We start from the raw sequence: 16,311 nt of genomic DNA, 5'->3' as shown, positions 1-16,311 counted from the left end.
AAAAAGAAATATAAGCAAAGCAAGAAACATGAATAGGGAGTGATTCATTAAAGAAAAGCAAGTTTATACAAGTGCATTCTGAGACTTAATTTAAAATATAAGCAATATTTGACAAACCCGAATGCCCAGTTAGGTTGTTTTAAAGTTTAATCGACTGCAAAAAGAACAACTTGACAGCTGGAATTGATGTGCAGCTCACATGAAGTTAAAGGCTCTGACGCATCTCGAGCTGAACCCATCTGTCCCTGAAAAGTAATTATTAAAGAGCAAGAAGCAATTTTTAAATCCTTCAGATCATTTCCAAAACTGACAGGTCACTACAGATGTAAACATGGTTAAAGAAATGAAATGGTATGATCTCATTTTTGGCTTCAGTAAGAATTCCCGCTGCTGCAATTTGTTTAAGTTTGAGAAGAGAGAGACTTCCTAATGAGGCGGTTCATCTTTCTGTCTGTGTCTTTTATTCACTTAATTATTCTATTTTGTCTGCTCACTCTGTTGGGGCAACTGTAATACATGATCACTATTATCCTTTTAATAATCATTGTCAGTTTAAATGGTAGGGTTTTTTGTTTTTGTTGTTTTTTCTTTAAGTGCACACACACAGGCACACAGATGGTTGCTTTCTCAGCAGTGAGCGACCTGGATGTCTTTGTCTCAACAACAAAGGGTCTGATTAGCCATTAGCGCAGCTCCGCTCACAGGTGTTTACATCCTTTCTTCCAGACGCTGACAGAGGTGAGAGCTCTGCACTTCCCAGAGGTTTTCTCCAAAAACAACGTTCAGGAGGTGAGTGGCCGTCTGCTGCCACCTAGTGGCTGAAAACACAAACTACGTCTGAACCATGAAAAAAAAAACAACAACTTGTGCTGAGAACAAGTGATAGGATAGGAAAGTGATAGTGATAGGAAATGAAAAAAAGTAGAACATGTCCAGAATTGGATGAGTTCATTCTCATAATGTAGTCCGTCACAGATTTAAATGACCCGTCCACACACACGATGGTGAGCTGAACCCACTGAGATAATCCAATTAGAGGTGTATTTGGATTATTTTGTTGTCAAATCCACAGAATATAAAGTTAAATATGCAGTTTGCTCTATTTCAAAAACTTGTTTTGTTCATTGTTATTAACATAAACATCATTAGCTGCAACATTTACATCAACAAGTATATTTGCATCTCTAATCTCATCAAAATCAAATCAAGTTAATTATTGTTTAAATAATCAATTAAATACATAATAAATAGTAAGCAAATAACAAAAGGCACCAGTGTACAGTTTGGTGTTTGGTTGGTTACGTTACCTTGTTTACCTGTTTACCTTGTAATGAGATTAACATAATCCCATCGCATAATCTGTGATTCTGCAACACTGGAAATACCCTCACCGTGTTATCCCAGTATCCCACTTTACTACATGTGTACTGTTCTGTCTTGTATTGTGTGTGTGTGTGTGTGTGTGTGTGTGTGTGTGTGTGTGTGTGTGTGTGTGTGTGTGCGCACGTGTGCTTCAATGTGTTTTTGTGCACAATCTGTACAAGCATGTATAATAATAATATAATAATGATGTTAGCAGTAGCATTACTCTAGCATGACGCTGTTGTGCTGTGTGTTTTCTCTGTGTGTAGCTGAGTATGGTGCGCAGCATGCTGTCGTGGAGCCCCGGCGAGCGTCCCGAGGCGGCTGAGATCACAGGGACTCCACTGTTCCAGGAGCTGGAGCTGCCTTGCCGACTGGCTGTGAGGCAGCGCTCCCGTACCTACAGCGCCTCGTCCATGGGCCGACCCTCCCGCCAGACATCAACTACCTGAAGATGCCACACGACGCAATATGTAACCCCCCACAATGCCCGTTCCCCCTGTCATCCCCCTGCTGGTCTACCGCCTAAGAGAAACACCTCAGCGCCCTGCCATCACACACTGCCTCAGAAAGAATCACTTTAAATGCCAAGCACTGCAAATGTGCAGGAATTTGTCTCAATTGCGTTAGAGCAGCGAGACAACGTCCTGCAAAGTTCCTCTGCTTGGCAAATACACATGCTGTTACATATCCGCACACCGTTATGCCATCCAAGTTCCCAATTTTAATCACACTTACAAGTGAAAGGATATTTTAAAAGCGACAGCCGTTCTGTAATGTTCATGACCAGACTTGGCTCAAGCGGTACTTAAAAATAATTCTTAGTGGTAGTGGAGTACCAGATGGGCAGTGTTTACTGCAACAAGTCAGCTCAGCGTAGACTAAGCTGTTATCCAGAGAACATTTACCTAATTGATTCTGAAATGTTTACCTGTGATTGTTTTAGACATTTGACATCCTCATCACTCTTAACATTGCAAACTGGTCTTGAACAAGCATCTGGTACCCCGAGATAATTGACAGAAATGCTAAGAACTATTTTCTATATGATTTGATCCGGCTCTGGTCACAACACGCTGCTTGCTCTCAACATTCAGCCAGTGTTCACTCACCCACACTACACCTCAGGTATCAAAACCAAGAGGACACTCCAAAGGGGCCTTTGATGCTTGATCATCCTATCTACTAGTGACTAGTACTGATCACTGGTACAAGCACTAACTGGTGTTCTGACACCTAATATGCCTGATTTGGAAGACCAAAAAAGACCATCTTTTTCCTATGTTTTTTTTTTTTTCTTTTTTTCTTTTTTTTAATAAAAGAAGGTGATGTATTGCGTATAGAAGAGTTTATGAATCCAGTTCAGCATATGTGATTTGCCTTTAGAAAGGGGCCTGCGGCCCCCTCTGAATGAATGCAGAGCCTCTGGCTCGTGTCTTTTTTGCATGTACCTGATAGGAAAGTGACGGGGTGAGAGTGAGTTTGTTTTCTTAAAGCCAGTACTTTGACGCAGTTTTTCTGTGTGTAAATTTACTCAATGACTCTGAGGTGCTCTATCATTTTTCAACACCTCCTCTTAGCTCTCTGTACAGAATTGAAGGGAAAAACCTGTTTATAACTTTTTCTTTGTTAATTCAGAAGATTTGTTTGATCAATCCTGTACATATTGTAAGGCGCCATTGCTTGTAAATGGCTTTTTCATGAGGCAACTGTAAGATAATGTGATATACTGTGGGAGAGGGAACAAAGAGGAGACGATCTCTGCCATTAACAGATAGCTGAATGTTGCAGTGTGACCTCCAGAGTACGATAACGGTGGTCAGAACTTATAGCTCTTTGAAGTTATTCTCAGTGTTTGTTTTCACATGTTTGGGTTACCAAGAGGAAGTGGTTTTCCCCGCTTTAAGCACCAGAGAATAACCCGCAGGACCAGAGTGCCATTTGAAAGTCAGTTAAGTGTACTTTTCTGTAACTGATTACTCACCTCACATTTTTCGCAATTGTGCTACTGTGCTCCAACCCCATCCAGCTGGTGTTTCCAGTAAAGCATGACAAACACAAATACTGAGGTCTGCAGCTCTCCCACGATGCAGGAAAAAATAGCATTTAATTGAGAAGGTGATAACTGTTTCGTCTCCTCTACATTAGGGACCTGATGTCGGTCATGTGATCTGCATAAGCTTTGTTTAATGTATATATAAGAAGTGCTGGGAGAGTCACATGACCTGCTTGTAACTACACACACACAAACTGCTAATTGTAATGTGCTTTCAATGATTGTACTTTTCTAAAGATCTTCTCTGTTTTCGATAAGAGCAGTTTTTTGATTATTCTGCAGGGTTTTTTGATTACTGTAAAGTCTTGACTGTGTCTGATGCAGGAAGTCAAACTGATGTTCGTCCATCCATCCACTCAGCCCACTGGAAATGAGTCATTCTCTGTTGTAAAATGATCAATTCTCTCTTCAGAGTTTAAAACAGACTGTACTCCCACCACGATAAAGGTGGAAACTGGAGAGTTCTGTTCCATAATGACGTATCCTGAAGTTCGGCGGAACAACTCATGCCACAAATTTAGACCAAATTAGCTTTTTGAAAGACGGCACTGTAACTGTAACTTAAGTCCTTTTGTTGAGAATGTTACACCTTTTCTAGGCTTACTGTTTGATATTTTGACGTAACTCGATAACGGATCAAGTGTAAATCCCGCAAAATTAGCTCACAGGATGTGGGGACCTTTGTTTTTTTCTGCTATTTTATAGGATTCCTGATGGAATTGTGACATAAAGACTTGGTTTTGAACAATTTTACAGCCGGAAAGAAGGAAACTGTCACTTCTTAAATCACCTACAGTAGTAAATAGTTTGTCATCGTTTCTCCGTTATGACTCAAAACAGCATTACTAACAATAGTGTATTATCTAAGGTTCTAGAAACTTTCTGCTTTTTTCACTCAAACCAAGAAAATGTGATTATACAGTAGGTTTTTCATGCTTTGTTGAAATTGTGTTTATCCTCCTTCCACTCCTGCCGCCTGGGTAGCTGTTCCTGAGGATAGCTCAATTAAATCTACCCCCCCCCCCCCCCCCCCCCTTCAATCTCTGATGCCTCTGTCTGGACATGTAGTTGCCTATTCTTGTGCACAACCCCATTTTTTTCTGTCCATGTTGAATTGTAAATATGTTTATTTGCTTTATTTATGTTTTGATGCCGTGATCAATCCTTTTTGGGTTGGTGTTATTATGAATGCGCTTCATGCGATGGAGCGCGTTGGAATATGATGACTTCTTACAAGTCTAAATTTAATAAACTGTTCTATACCATTTGTACAGTTTTGTGTCCTTCGTGTGTTAGTCTGTGGGTGGTATGGGGAAGTGGGATTAAGATGATTAGACTACATTTTAAGTGGATCTTAATGGTCTCAGTCAGACACAAAGATTAAGTTGCCAACTGTCAACTAGCTGGTGATTATCAGTAGGTCCACAACCATCAAAAGTTGTGTTGACTTTCATAAAAGCAGGAACAGCAGTTCTAATGATAACTTGCGCTGGTATTTTCTCAATTAATCGATTATTCTTTTGATCTATTGTGGTGGAAATCTGAAAACAAAAAGCTGACAAAGACAGAGTTGTCTTTCTGTCTTTAATGAAAAACCTTGCAATGGATCAGCATACGGTCACAACAGAGTGTAATTGCAGTCTGATGTCAGTTACAGAGTGTACATACTTTTTTATAGACAAGGAGTGTGGGAAACAGTATCAGCATGTGTGTGAGGTCCAGTGCAGGATCTCATCAAAACTGTCAAACACTTTGGAAAATAACTGTAGCAGGTCAGAGACCAAACTACTCCCTGTTTGGATCCAGACCGTGAAGAAAACCAGAGATGAGCATAAACTAAACGGTTACATGTTCAAGGTTATACAATATGAGTTCTTCCAAAGTGCAAAGTCTAAAAGGGTGTAGAGAAAACAAAGTGTGTTTTTTTCATTACACTATAAAACATCAGAAAACAGTGAAAAATGTCCACCACAATGTCCTAGAACACAAGGTGAAGTCATTAAATGTCTTGTTTTGTCCAATAAATAGCCCACACCCAGGATATATTCAATTTACTGTCAAGTAAGTCCATGAAAATCAGCAAATCCTCACATTTAAGAACCTGGAACCATCAAACATTTGGCATCGACTAATCGACTGATGTTGCAGCTCTAAATGTATGTTAATACATGGAGACACAATAGTTCAATACACATACAGTATACACAGCCCATTTAAGGATTTATTCTTATAGATGTCACTGAATCAAGTAAAGAAATAATACATATTCAGTGGTGACATAATGAAAAGGAATTACAGAAATACTGTAACCTGAATAGGATTATATTCAAATATCACAGGTCACTATTAAGTTTAAATTCACAGACGCACCACAAAACTTTATGGGACTATTTTGTGAGACTAGAAACTACTACAAAAATACCATACAGTAATATTTTGGGCCATGTATAGTAACATGTCTTTATCATGTAGGAATAGTGTTTTCCCCCTGAAGTTGTTTGAATATCTTCTTTTTTTGAGGCAGAACGTGCAAGAAAAACACACCATACACCTTTTAGTAGCTCCTTATATTTGTCTACGTAAATATTTGAAATTTTACTATATTTCCGGAGACAGTTTAAGATCCGCCTCTTTTCCAACTGTTTTTATCAGTTGTTTTTTTTTACGTTACTCATTAAGTTGTCAGGCTTCACATATTGTTACGAAGACCGTGAGGTGCGATGGAAAGCTCCAGAAAAAGCTTGTAAGTGGACCTTGAGGGGAGATTATTTTGTCAGACTATTATTTCCATAGCAAAAACAAAAACAAAAAAGAAAACAAACAACAACAACAACAACAACAACACTTTCAAGCGTAGCAATTATACTTTGTTGCCACGCGCCCTCAAAGCATAACGGAGGACGTAGCCGGTCAGTACGTATTCATATAACTTATAGCTTAGAATAAGGACACAACCATTATTTTTATATTATTATTTTTCAGAAAAAGCTCCTGAGACAGCAGCTAGCTTATAAAGGGGCGGGTGTTCCCAAAATGAAAGTTTAAAGCCCTCCGCGCTTCGCCTCCCCCGGTTGCGCATTTCCGTTGTCATAACGTCACTTCTGGATGTCAATATGCGGCTTGTTGCGGCGCTGGGAAACAGAACCACTGGAAAGATGTAAACCAAGTAACCTGCGAAGACCAGCCTCAACACAGACACTAAACGTTATCTCCGGGGAAACAGTACCGTCAGTCCGATAAACGGAACCGCACCGGCGGACCGGTCGTTAGGTCGCTATCCCCGAAGCAGCGGAGCTTCTGCCTTAAAGCAGCCATCTTTTGTGAGAGAATGTACGGGGCGACGCGGCGGGCCTGCTCGGGCTCTGGTCGGGGCCGGAGCCTGCTGATGCTGGTAACCGCTCTCCTGCTCTCGGTTATCGGGCTGCTCTCCGGGCTACCCGGCATCACCGAGGCGAAGGAATGCGACAAGCCTTGTATGAACGGACAGTGCAACACCGCTACTGGCAGCTGTGTGTGCTTCCCCGGCTGGGTTGGGGACCAATGCCAGCACTGCGGAGGGCGATTCAGGTACAGTGGACACACGGGCAGAATAAAGCTGCTTTTATCAGTGACATTTGGTTGTGTGTTTAGCCCTACGTCTGCTTTACTTTGTGCTCAATCTTCTCAAAGCTCAGATTTCTAGTCAATAGAAGCAGAGCTGTGCACACCTGAGGCACTGAAAGACCAGTTACTACTACTGCTACCACTGCTACTGATGTTTGCACAAGGGCGCCGTTTTTTCTGGTCTAAAGGCAGCACATGTTTATACAGATACAGAACAATGCTTTTATGTCATTTGGATAATGATATTATAACATATATGTGGCTTACACTTGACCAAGATGGAGCCTGAGTGCCTTTTAATCTTCATTAATGTCATCATCTTGTCATTCAGTCACTCAAATAGACATTTTTCACAGGAGACATTTGGACATGTCAATGCAGGAAAACCACAGGTGCAATTAATACAATAAATGATGCTTGAATCCCATTTAGTTTTTCCAAATTCTCATGACCCTGGTGTATTGCATGGTGGGTCATCAGTATGGCTTCCTTGGACACATAAATGTTATCAGCTCCACATGTGCACTTCCTGCAACGGTGAGTCTAAATGTCCTCTGTGAAAAAAGGTCTAGTTCTTCCTCCACGATAAAAACAAAGTGTCATCATTCTTGTACGCAGCATGTCGCTGAATTTGCTGGTGCAACTCGACCAAGATCACAAGTCAACAAGGTTGCAACTAAAGATTGTTTTCAGTGTCTTTTTAAAATAACATATAACAGAAAAATCCCTCTTTAGAAAAGCTTGAAAATATATATTTTTACTCCTAGGAGTACTTTCATGGCTAATAGATCATCAAAATTGTTGTGTTTCTACTAATTGATTCATTTCTATGGAGCTCCAAAAGTCCCCAAAGGTGTTTTTTTTTTTTTTTTTATCTTGTGCGCACAAGATAAAAAAAAAAAAAAACACCTTTGGGGACTTTACGGGCTCTGTAAAAAAACATAGCAAAATGACTATTCTAATAAAGCAATGAAAGCCGCCATGTTTCTAACATACTTGAGAAATCAACAAACTATTAAAAGCAATTAAAAGCAACTTTCCCCTCGTGGTCTTCAAAGCATAAGCCTATCATACCTTTACCGTACAGATATTAACCCACAAGATAATTATCTTGTACGCATAAGATAATAACTTGTTTCCACAAAATAATCATCTTGTGCGCACAAGATTAAAAAATATCACCTTTTGGGACTTTAGGGGCTCCGTACATTTCAGTGAATTTCGTACAACCCAGGAAGATATTTATTTCCAGTTGGGTCATATCAGAACACATGTTGGTCCCTGTGTTTTTGTGTTTTGTGAAGAGGACAAGTTGGTAGTGTGTTGAAGAAGAATGGAGATCTCATGGAGGAGCTTAGATGAGGGTCCACTGAAAACAAGCTTTTATGTCGCTCTATCAGTCCCGTAGGTGAGACTGTGTTGTGTCGGCCAGCTTCAAAGGTCTCTTTTTGAAATACAGGTAGTGTCAGGCTGCTCATGACCCACTCAAGCACTCAGATAATTGTTATACAGCAATACCAGGACAACAGCAGCTCAGGGTCAAAGTATGAGAAATTTTCATGCACGCATACTGAAAGCGCTCTGTTTTTACAGCTGGCCCAGCTAGTTTAGTGCTGTTGGTCAAAATCATGGAAACATCTGAGAAGTGGGAGGAAGACGACCACTTGACAAAACCAATAACACATCCGTTCCCACTCACCCTCCTTTTCTGACCACATCCACGCTTGGCTTCTGTGTCAGCTCTCACCCGCCACGTAAACACAGGATACTGATCATAAACACGCTGTACTTTGTAACTTTATGTTCTGCGTGCAATCGAAAGGTGTCGAACATCAATTAACAAGAATATTCATACAATCGGCGCTCCACATCTTGTTCTCTGTCCTCATTAAATTGTCACTTCACATTAGAGTTTGTCTTAGTGATGCTCTGGTGAAGAAAACGGTCCTGCAGCACTCGATGACAGCTTCATTTAGATAAAATCAATGATGATTACACTATTGGCGACGGAATTGTGCCTCTCTGCACATCCTGCCAAGATAACCTTAACAAGTATTTAATTAGAAAACAACTTATTTTTTTCCCCAAATTAATTTTCCTTGGTTTGGTTGAGTCAAATTTGAGCTCTAATAGTAATGTTTAAATCTCTGCTGTTTCCTCTTTTTCTTGTCCCAGCATTGTGATGAGCTAGCATGTCGTGCTGCTAAAACGTGTCCATCAGGGTGTGCCCTCAAGCAAAGCCTCGGCCAAATGTTTTTTTTTTTTTTTTTTTTTAGGAGATTCAGAGCGTTTTGTCCTGTTTTTTAATTTGATACTCGGTGTCATGCCGCCTCAGCTCAGTGCCAACCCGCTAGGTCGTAAAGCACAGCCGGCAGGAGGCCTGCGGTGTCCTGCACCCTCGGAAATCGGTCGTCGTCAAGGAAAAGGGGAAGCTTGAACTATTTGCACATTAGCACAGCCAATTGCTGAGCAAATGTGAGCAGGTAAAATGGAGGCTGAATTGCTGCTGAGCTTCTAATGTTTCAGAATGGCAGAGTTAAGTGCTCTCTGGATGAAATAGCTCGTCTTGGTTGTGGTTTAAAAACTGGGAACCCGTTGCACTCGAGTGTCAATTAAAACAGTCCATCACTGTGGGAAATCAACGCTGGCTACCAGCTGCATCTTGGGTAACATTTTGGCTCAGTTGTTAGCAAGAAAAACCTGAGTGCAAAGTGAAGAGGAGCCTCAGGGCTGAAACCAATGATTATTATGTATCTCTCATTATGTATTGATCTTAAATGATTTTTTTCTGACTAATTGTTGAGTAATTAAGTTGTCATATAGGACAAATCACATGTTCAAAGAGCCCGAGGTGTCTAATCACTTATCTTTTTTGTTTTGCTGTTGGACAAATTACTTAACACAAGTGATTTATCGGTCTTAAGACACATACCTGCAGGACTGCTGACCTGTGACCTTTGTTGCATGTTGTCTTCTTCTCTCATTCATCCCATGTTTCCTGTCTGCTTTTTCTACTGTGTACAAACCTTTTACGGCAAAAATCCCCCCCAAAATATTCTGCAAGAAATGCTGCTAATTAATTTTTTGCAAGATTGACTAATTGATTCACCTCTAACTGGAGTGTTCTCTCTGTGCTTGCACGCATTGTATAAATCGATTGGTCAATTTTTCTGATTAATCATTTAACTCATTTATCAAGCAATAATGTGGAAAAATTTTTTTTTTCTGTGGTTCATATAACTGTAGAATAGAATATCTTTGGGTTTTGTATTGCTGTTCAGTCAAAACAACCAAATTTGAGATGTAATTTTTTGCCTCTGAAAAGTTGTTACGGACATTTTCACAGTTTTAAAAAGTAGCCTACTTGGCCAATTAATTTAGTCAGGATGCACAGAGGTGCTCAATGAAAATACTTGTTAGTCGCAGCCTGACTTGCATTGGTTTCCTGCAGGTCCTCCAGCATATACATATTAACTATTAAGCATAATACAGCTGTTGCGCTTGACTGAGGCACTGACCCATAGAGCTCGGGTTAGTTACTGGACACTTCTTTAGCACTGCCCACTGGGCTAGATACAGAGGATGCGTGTCCCTGTGGGGATTATTAAAGCTGAAGTTGAACTTCAGTTCTGTCCGTGACCGGTGAGTTTGTCTTCTCTGCCAATCACTTTTAAAAGCAGCAGACCAGAATTTAATTGTCTGCCTCTCTTTTCTAAAACTCTGTCGTGTTGAAAAGTGGAGAAACAGTGCCCGGTCCTCTCCTCTGTCAGTGCTGTCAGAGAAGTTGTGATGCTGGTTGTCTGATAGAGGAGTGATAGTTTGACCCTGAAACTCACTATTAAACATAGCAGGACGCTGATTTGAATGTTTATTGGCTCCAACGCCAGCAGCTCTGTGTCACAGTAGGGCATCAGTGATGTTGTAGCTACCTCACCACATCAGATCTTCAAATCGAACGGTAAACTTTCTGTTCTATGATCCCAAATTTGCCTGGAATCAGGGCCGTGTTGTTTTGTTTAATGCAGTGAAAGGACTGATAGTTTTTTCGGGGAGAGCTTGCGGTCTGAGGCAGTGTTTAGCATACAGACAATGCTGCCATACAAGGCTGGGTGAATGCTGGTAAAAAGCAGCTTTCTGTGGCAGGGTCGTGCCAAGATGGAGTCTCGACTAGCCATGAGGGCCAAAACCAACATGAAGGAGGGAACAAAGACGAGGCAGTATGTTGTTTTTTTTTTTGTTGTTGTTTTATGGCATCAAGCTACCATCATCTTTTTCATCAGAGGGTATTTTAAAGTTGTGTTTCTGTGCAGCTCAGTGAGTGTGGCATTGACTCACTTATGTCTCTTATAATTAGATCACAGAAGATACAGTGTGGTTGAAATCAATGTCATAATATTAAAGGGCACCTATTATACTTTTCCTCATTTTCTTTGTCATATATATATATAATGTTACAATGTTGGATGTTGATATTAAAAGTGGCCAAAGTTAAGTGAAAAAGTAATCCCTGTGAGCAGAAAGCACCGGCTTCAGACTGCTCTGAACGTTTGGTTTCCAATGGTTTTTTTTTTCCACTTTCAACACGAGCTGACATCACCTCATGATGGATTTCTTCATATGGTCATCTGCTCGACAAGCACAGCGTACCAACGAGTGCTGCGGTGTGTTTCGGTCAGCTGCTCTCATTTGTTAGCGCTGGAGGTCACTGCTCCGCTCCACTAACATTATGTTTCGGAGGTAGTCGCACAGAGCCACGCCGGGAGCACAAGTCAAGCTGGCAGGCACGCTGTGAGTGTTTTTCCATTACGCAGCACTGCGAAGTAAAATAAGTCTTTTACCTGTTGAAGGTGTGCACGTTTGCAGAAAATGCAGTCCGAAGCTTTTCATCAAACATCATCAGCACTGTGGCTGTTTCTGCTTGTACTGTTCCTCCCTGCATTATTTCTAACCGATCCGCTGAACAAATGGCTCTAAATTTCTCCATATCTTGTTGTGTTGACTGGTTTTTAGCACTGTTTACGAAGCTCCGCTAATTTGGTGATGAACACATTTCTTTTCCTATAAATTCTTCCCAATAAAAGTCTCCCGTTATTTAGTCATTTAAAAGCTTTTGATATGAAGAAGTGAAAGCAAGAAAAATGTGGTTTTCATCAGCAGTAACTTAACACAACACTGATCAGCTGCTCCTCAGCAGACTTCCTGAAGCTAGCTAATCAGAACAATCAATTTCAATCAGCTAATTGGGAGGGGGGCCTTAAAGAGACAGGAGCTAAAATGGCCTGTTTCAGATAGAGGTTGAACTGAGGGGCTGCATAAAGGGCCCTGTAAGATAAATAAGGAGTTTTTTGAACTGTGGATCATGCAAAACTACTCTAACAGAGTCCCAGAATAAAAACACAGAGCTGGAAATGAATAATAGGCCCCCTTTTAATAAGAATAACACAAAAAAAAATACTTTCCAGCTTCTAGTGATATCGAGCCTTGCACATGGCATTGGTTTTGTTTTTCTAGGGTTTGAGATACATCCATCTGTGGGATTTCTGCTTCCATCCCAGCTCAGTGGATCCAAGTCGAGTATTGTTTGTGGTTATCACAGCACTGAAACATGACAGTTCTTGGATAGACAGTAGTTCCTCAGAGGCACCGGTTTCTACAAAGAAATTTTGCAGCTGATTTTTTTTTTTTTTGGTCATTTTTTTGAACACCACAAATTGAATTCCATTCACATCTACTGAACTGTGGTGGAAGCAGAGATGGATTTCTCAAAACCTCATAAACTAAACTCTCTGCATGGACAGATACCACTAGAGCTTAGAGATAGAAGGACATAAGATTTAATGTTATATTAGGATAAAAACGCTCCAGATGATTTAATCGTGATGAATTTCCATTATCGGGATAATTGTGAATATCCTAATAATATACTAACATACAGTCCTATTGATTTCCTGATTCATTTGGAGAGTTTTAAGCATATTTTGATGATTATCGGGATAATATCGCTAATCACAATTATTTTTAAAATATGTTTCTCGGAATTAGGGTTAAGGGATCTTATTAAATACATTTACAGCTCCAGTTCTAGATGTAGAGCAGTAAAACCATAGTTTGTTCAAGGTTAATGGCTCAGTCTCACTTGGATATAAAATGCACTTCAGCTGCTGGAAGTTGGTCTGGGGGAAACATCGGAAAACATCCCTTTTTACTGCAGTATCAGAGCTGTTGAACTGCTCATTTTTTCATCCTGAGAAGGCAAAAACAGCAATATGTCAGTAATAGAATTGCTTTATGTTTTGGTAAAGCTATTTTTATTTGGTTATTATAACCTATAGCCATAACCATTGCTCGTAATTTTGATCAGTGTTGCCATAAGGCTGAACTGTAGTGGATTTTCATGCTCTGATCAGATTATGGCAACAAAAGCCAGCTTTATGCTTCTTGGCACAAAGAGTTCCAAAGACATGCAACTATATTTTTTTATTAGCATGAGATAGAGCTTTTGCGTAGACAGTTTGGTTTTTTTATTGATATCGGACTTATGGGCCATTTTTTTTCTTTTCGCAGTGGGACGTTGTAGTGAATAAATGCCTTATCCATGCTACTTAGAGCCAGTGTAAGCCTCTGACGCATGTTCATGTCCAGACACCAACTCTAACTCCCTCAATTTCTAATGTAATTAATGTGGAACTCTGTGCCAGCTAATGACTGCATTTCCTGCTCATCTTTAAACTGATTTACAGTATGCATGAATATAACCAGTTGTGAAATAAACATAATAATCCTCACACCAGTCTAATGTAAACATTTCAATACCGCCATCCACTGTGTCAATAACCTGCCATAATTAGGAGGTCCTGTCCCTTTCTTAACATGTAATTAGCTGGTAAAATAGTATAATTGGTTAGAATTTTGTGAATTACCATCCACTGCAGCCTGAAGTTAGTTTCCTCTGCACATCAACAGAATTGCACCAAAGAGGAGGAACGTTGTTCGTCTTTGCTGACTTTTGCTAGTGCATCATTATGTTTGTTGGTGCGTTACAACCACCAACTGCCAATCAGTGAAATAGTGTGAAAATGTCAGGAATGTTTATCATGTCGGTCATGTCCTCATGCGTGTGCTGCACCCCCCCCCCCCCCCCCCCCCCCCCCCATTTATGTGCACAAGATACAAATAAACCAGGAACCCACTCTTACCACTAGTGGTCAAAATCTTCACAGGATACATTTTTAATTTTCTGTCAGTCAATTAATTTATTCATCTAATTAGGGCTGCAACTAATGATTCTCGTAATTAGCGATTAATCTGTCTCTTTTTTTTGATTAATTGACTAGTTGTCTGGTCTATAAGATGTCAGAAAATGGTGAAATGAATGAAGAAAAGAGAAAATAGTCACATCTCTGGTACCAGACATGTTAAAAAATGATTATCTAAATAGGTGCTGATTAATTTTCTGATGATCAATTAATTGACTAATCGTCGCAGCTCTAAATTTATGAAGTGTTTTCTGTAGTTCGGATCAGTTGAGATCTCGAGTCCTCACTACGGTGTAGATATCTTATCACCAACATTTTAAACAATGTCCCATCCGCTGGTGTAGTGCTGATATGTTTGTGTTGGCCTGAGATCAACTTCGCTTGTGATATTTTTAGTTTCACCACTCTCTGCTGTGTAGGGCCTTTGCTGTCATCTCCTGTGTAGTCTGCATATTAGTCCGCATCCATCCTAAGGCGCTCTGCGGGAACCTGTTTGAAGACTGACCTCACTTTACTACAAGCTCTGCTGAGTGACCAGCCTTCCAGCCCTCTGCAGAGACTAATGGGGTCCACTGCTGTAGTTCTGATTTTATTCTTTTTTTTCAGCTTACTGATGCAAAGGCAGAGAAATGTGTCCCTTTCACTGGCACCCCGAGCCATAAAGGGGGTTCAGGATGTTTTACTGGAAGATACTGGATGGACAGAAAGGTTATGGTGGCCGAAATGACAGTGTAAAAAGTCTGAGTAGCAATAGACAAAAATCTTGTAACATGATGTCAGTTTATTCCACTCGGCATGTTTGTGATGCAAATTATAAAAGAGCAGAATTTAGTGTTTGGGCAAACAAAGGTGAGTCTGCAGGGTCTCAGTGGAGATGGGATGCATTTTAAAGCAGATAAAAGAGAGGATTTGTGCACACAATGTACATATAAAATGTAAATATAATGATTAATATGAATTAATAATCATGCGGCACTAACCTGAGGTCAGGGACCGATAACCAAACAGTGAATGTCATCTCAGGAAGGGCTGTTCATCCAAGAAATGTCAACATCTGAGACATATTAACATTACAGGATGAACAGTGACGGTTTGAATTAGAGCACTGACCCCGTCACCAACCTGTTATCACACTATGTGTGCAAACACAGGAAACTTCTCTTTAAATGCACAACAGAGTTTATTAACATTAGCAGTTATTAACAGGGCCTGCAGGAAATGTAGGAGCGCTGGGTTGCACAGCGGTCTTCTTCTTTGGATCCAGTGATGTGCTCGTTTGAATGTAAAGAAAATCTCCACTCATCCAGCGAGGTTGAGATTGTGTGGACTAGTTACAGTTTAACGTACGTACGGGGGTCCTTCCTTGTAGGTGTGGGAACAGTTGGAAGCGCATTTCGGAGACCATCTCAGGTGTTTATACTCTCAGTGGCGTCACGGCCGGGGAGGGGGAATCCACGTGCATTCCAGCGGATCTCGTTCAATGGAAACCGAGAGTTCGATTCTGCTGGATTTCACACCTGGGTGTGAGTTGAGCAAAGCATGATGGGAGTTGAAGTCCATTTTGGGCTCGTTTTGTTCAACTCGGTGCCGTTTCTTTATCAGGCCTCAGTCAGGCTCTATGACTGCGTGCAGGACACCTTGTATCGAGGCCCAACAATAGCCACCGCTTATCATTTATACACCGTATCAAGGACTTTCAGCTTCTAAAATGTTTTGGCTACACAGCATTTTTGTTTGTTTGTTACCAGCCACGTTCAGTCCTCAGCTCTGCTCCTCCATCGCTGCTGCTGAGTAACTTCATATCAGTGTATCTCATGAAGGTTTTGTTATGGCAACGTTAACAAGGAAGCATATTTATTGTCAGCTGCAACATCTGGTGGATCTTTAACTCAGGAAACTTTTATTCAGCGTCTCAAAGTTTGGAGTTTTTTGAGTGCATATGTTGTGAACCACACTGGACCCCAAACTGCTCAGGAGCAACTCCTGATTATGCAAAAAAAGAAGTATCACAATATCCCTAGAAATGTTTTTACC

At 40.6% G+C, this 16,311-nt stretch overlaps 2 protein-coding genes across 2 annotated transcripts in view; both read left to right on the top strand.

Annotated features, from left to right (window-relative positions):
• The window catches only part of eif2ak3 (eukaryotic translation initiation factor 2-alpha kinase 3), a 30,710-nt gene extending 26,025 nt beyond the window's left edge, over window positions 1–4,685 (top strand). Inside the window, exons 17-18 of the mRNA XM_044374188.1 lie at window positions 727–789; window positions 1,632–4,685. Coding sequence (XP_044230123.1) covers window positions 727–789; window positions 1,632–1,814 — 246 coding nt within the window. The 3' untranslated portion in view covers window positions 1,815–4,685. The remainder of the gene's footprint in view (window positions 1–726; window positions 790–1,631) is intronic.
• A 1,808-nt stretch (window positions 4,686–6,493) lies between these two features.
• The window catches only part of atrn (attractin), a 146,137-nt gene continuing 136,319 nt past the window's right edge, over window positions 6,494–16,311 (top strand). Inside the window, exon 1 of the mRNA XM_044374473.1 lies at window positions 6,494–6,985. Within this exon, the coding sequence (XP_044230408.1) occupies window positions 6,747–6,985 (239 nt within the window). The 5' untranslated portion in view covers window positions 6,494–6,746. The remainder of the gene's footprint in view (window positions 6,986–16,311) is intronic.

The sequence above is a fragment of the Thunnus albacares genome, chromosome 15 (assembly GCF_914725855.1).
Source record: "Thunnus albacares chromosome 15, fThuAlb1.1, whole genome shotgun sequence".
NCBI lineage: Eukaryota > Metazoa > Chordata > Actinopteri > Scombriformes > Scombridae > Thunnus > Thunnus albacares.
The sequence above is the reverse complement of the archived record's forward strand: the minus strand, read 5'-3'. Positions and strand labels throughout refer to the sequence as shown.